This window comes from Acanthisitta chloris, unplaced genomic scaffold (assembly GCF_000695815.1).
Source record: "Acanthisitta chloris isolate BGI_N310 unplaced genomic scaffold, ASM69581v1 scaffold42523, whole genome shotgun sequence".
Taxonomy (NCBI): domain Eukaryota; kingdom Metazoa; phylum Chordata; class Aves; order Passeriformes; family Acanthisittidae; genus Acanthisitta; species Acanthisitta chloris.
The window spans coordinates 1-2970 of NW_008667370.1; the positions used below are offsets into that span (position 1 = coordinate 1).

At 47.0% G+C, this 2970-nt stretch overlaps 1 protein-coding gene across 1 annotated transcript in view; it reads right to left on the reverse strand.

Annotated features, from left to right (window-relative positions):
* Positions 1–162: 162 nt before the first annotated feature.
* Positions 163–2970, reverse strand: part of DOK5 (docking protein 5) — a gene marked incomplete at both ends in the record, with an annotated part of 8710 nt that continues 5902 nt past the window's right edge. The window contains one exon of the mRNA XM_009072458.1: positions 163–225. Coding sequence (XP_009070706.1) covers positions 163–225 — 63 coding nt within the window. The remainder of the gene's footprint in view (positions 226–2970) is intronic.

Here is a 2970-nt window from a genome sequence, read left to right on the forward strand (position 1 = left end):
AAACATTTTATCCCATGTTATCACAAGCACCTCTAATGAACCAGCCAGCACAGCCTCCCCCTCCCTCCCTCTGCCCACCCTCCATGGGCAGCACTGACTGACCAGGGTTAGTCTCTGTGGGCACACACCACTCATTGTTAGGAGTTGCACACCACAACTCACCTTGGTGCTGCCCTGGTCCTGGGCAAGCACTGCTTCCCCTGAGGGGAGTCCTAACTCAAGCAGCTGAAACAGAAACCAGGGATCAGCAGGAGGTAGGATAACACTGGCATGTTCCCCCTTTGGCAGCACAGCCATCAGAGACTCTCCCCAGCTACACAAGCAACTTCCCAAAGCTAAGTACAACCTCAGCACCGTGAGAAGCTGACAGGAGATGTTTGTGAGGACAAGTTGGCTTTGCTAGTTTTGAAGCATTTTCTAGTCATCTCTCTTCTTCTATAGGCAAGGAACATGCCAGCTGGATGGCACAGGAGTTAACAGCAGCTAACTGCATCCTTCACTGAGATTCCTTCAATGAACAGCACACCCAAGTGAGCTGAGGAGAGCACAAGGGCTGCAGGGCATTGCTGGAAGCCTCATCCTACACTTCCCCCTCCATACAGGGCCTTCAGCTACATTGGCTTACATAATCACAGCCTCTTGTTGTTAACACTAAACACAAAAATACTCAAGAACTGATGACTTTGGGGCATTTTTTCTTCAATGAATTCATTAAGATGATAAAAGCTGATAAAAATATTTGGATTTGATCATAAGCTTCACGGTAGAGTTAAAACTCTCCTCCTAGTACAGCTCGAACTCTTTTCTCAGTACAGCTCAAACTCTTCTCCCAAAGCTCAGGGAACATCAGTTCAAACCTATCAAGACTTTTCTAATTTAGCAAGACAGATTTTTACAAAAGAGTACGTTGCACATTGCAGCTTTACAACCCCTGAGGTGAAAGAACATTTTACAAGAAGATCAGTGTATTTTGGAGCACAAACAAACAGGCAAAGCCAGCACAGAAAGGAGGTGAGTCCTGGCTGTATCCAAAGAAACCATCTCCATGTTTTTCAGAGCTGCCATCTATCTTCACTCTCCTCTCAGTGCTCTGCACCCCTGTGATTGCAAAGCTGAAGCTAACCCAACCCAAGCCCAGCTCAAGTTCTGCTCTGCAAACACCCACGGCCACATCAGCTGGATGTGAATCACTGCACCAGGCAAGGTCCCACCTACACTGGATTTCTCACAGCTCCTTCACTCCAGCCCTTTGCAGAGGCACCACACAGACCTCAGCACCATGGAAACAACCAGGAGGGATCTCTGGCAGGGCCCTGTGGGGATGGCATTGCTCAGCTCTAGGTATCTGTGCTGGAGATTTCATTTACTGTGGAGTTGGACAGAGAGCTAAGGCAGTTAAGCAATAGCTCAGCTGTCAGCAGGAGTGCAAAACTAACAGGCTAGTTAGGGTGGGGAAAAAGAGACACAGCTAGGGATGATGCCACAGAAAAGGGCCAGGAGTGTCCCTCCTGACCTCAATCAGCAGGGGAAGAAGTTCAAACCTCCCAGAGCTGAAGACAGAAATTAGTATGTTCTGTCCTGAATACACAGAGTCTCATCAAAACACCTCAGCCTGTGAGCACAGGCAGCTTTAATGACGACTGATTTCACTCTCACAATTAACCTCCTGCATCTCTGTGGCAGCAGCAGGAGAAGGGCTAAGTTGCTAATGCCCTGGCTCTATGCCACAGGAGCTCCCAGGCCACAAGCAGGAGGCATTGACATGCTGGAGCACAAGTGGGCAAAGCCTGGGGCCAGGCAGCTCCACACATCATTCCCACAGCAAACAAAACCAGGGCAGAGGGCACTGAGTCTGCACCTTCACCTGCTCTGCCCAGGGAGGAGGAGAGAGCTGAGCCTGAATGGAGATCAGCATCCCCTGAGAGGTTCACAAGCAGCAAGTGATGCTCAGTCATGCTTGAACCCACACAGCAAAGATGTGAGAAGCTGTGAGGGACAACACAAAGCCACCCCACAGCTCTGGTGGCTTTCTTTCATGGATCCCACCTTAAAAGAACTGGTAAAACTGCATTAAAAGTTACAAAAATTAAAAAAAAAAATACTGCTAAAAAACCACATGTGAAAAAGAAACCCCCAAGACCCTAAAAACCAAATCCCTGCACAGTTGTGTTCTCTCAGGTTGGCTGTGAGAATAGCTCCAAAAGGAAAGGGAAGAGCAGGTTTAAGATTTGTTAGGTTTGGTTGGTTTCCTCAGGCTTCATCCTGAGATCCCTCATTGCACTCACTGTGGTTTTAAGGGGATTCTCTTCCCACAGAAGCAAAATCATGTAATCACTCAACATCGATTAGAACAGTAATTGCTTAAGAAACATGTAATTCATTATAGGAAAACTACAGAGTGGGCAAATGATAGCAAAAACTTCAGGAGGTAAAGGGCACCAACAAATTGCTGCTTGTTTGTAGTCTCCATCCTACACTAAAAGTCAATATTCCAGAAGTTAGTGAGCACCATCCACTCTTCATTCTGAATCTCTGTGGCAATGGCCAGGGCTAACAGCAGGCTCCAGCCTGGACAGGGACACATCAGATGGAACAAGTCCATTCAAGCTGCTGAGAAGAGAAGAAGAGTCAGGGAAGGCTGTGGCAAACTGGCTGATAATCTTTCCATGAAGCTCTGAGCTGGAGCTGCCAAGACTGGCAAGTTCAGTGTTGTTATTTCTTGGTGAGATGTCAGGTTGCAATGTCTTTTTTAAAGCAACCTGAACTGAGAACTGTGAAGTCACAGCACTGCTCCTGTCAGTGCTCATGGCAACCAAACACTGGTGAAAATAAAACCTCAAGAGATCTTTTCTTTCCATTATCAATGCAAAAGTGAAAGGAGAGAAACAGTTGGATGATAAGTTACCAAATGACCAGAATAGCTTCATTCAGTGCTAAGCACAGCTAACATGCTCTTCCCTTTAAGAGAGA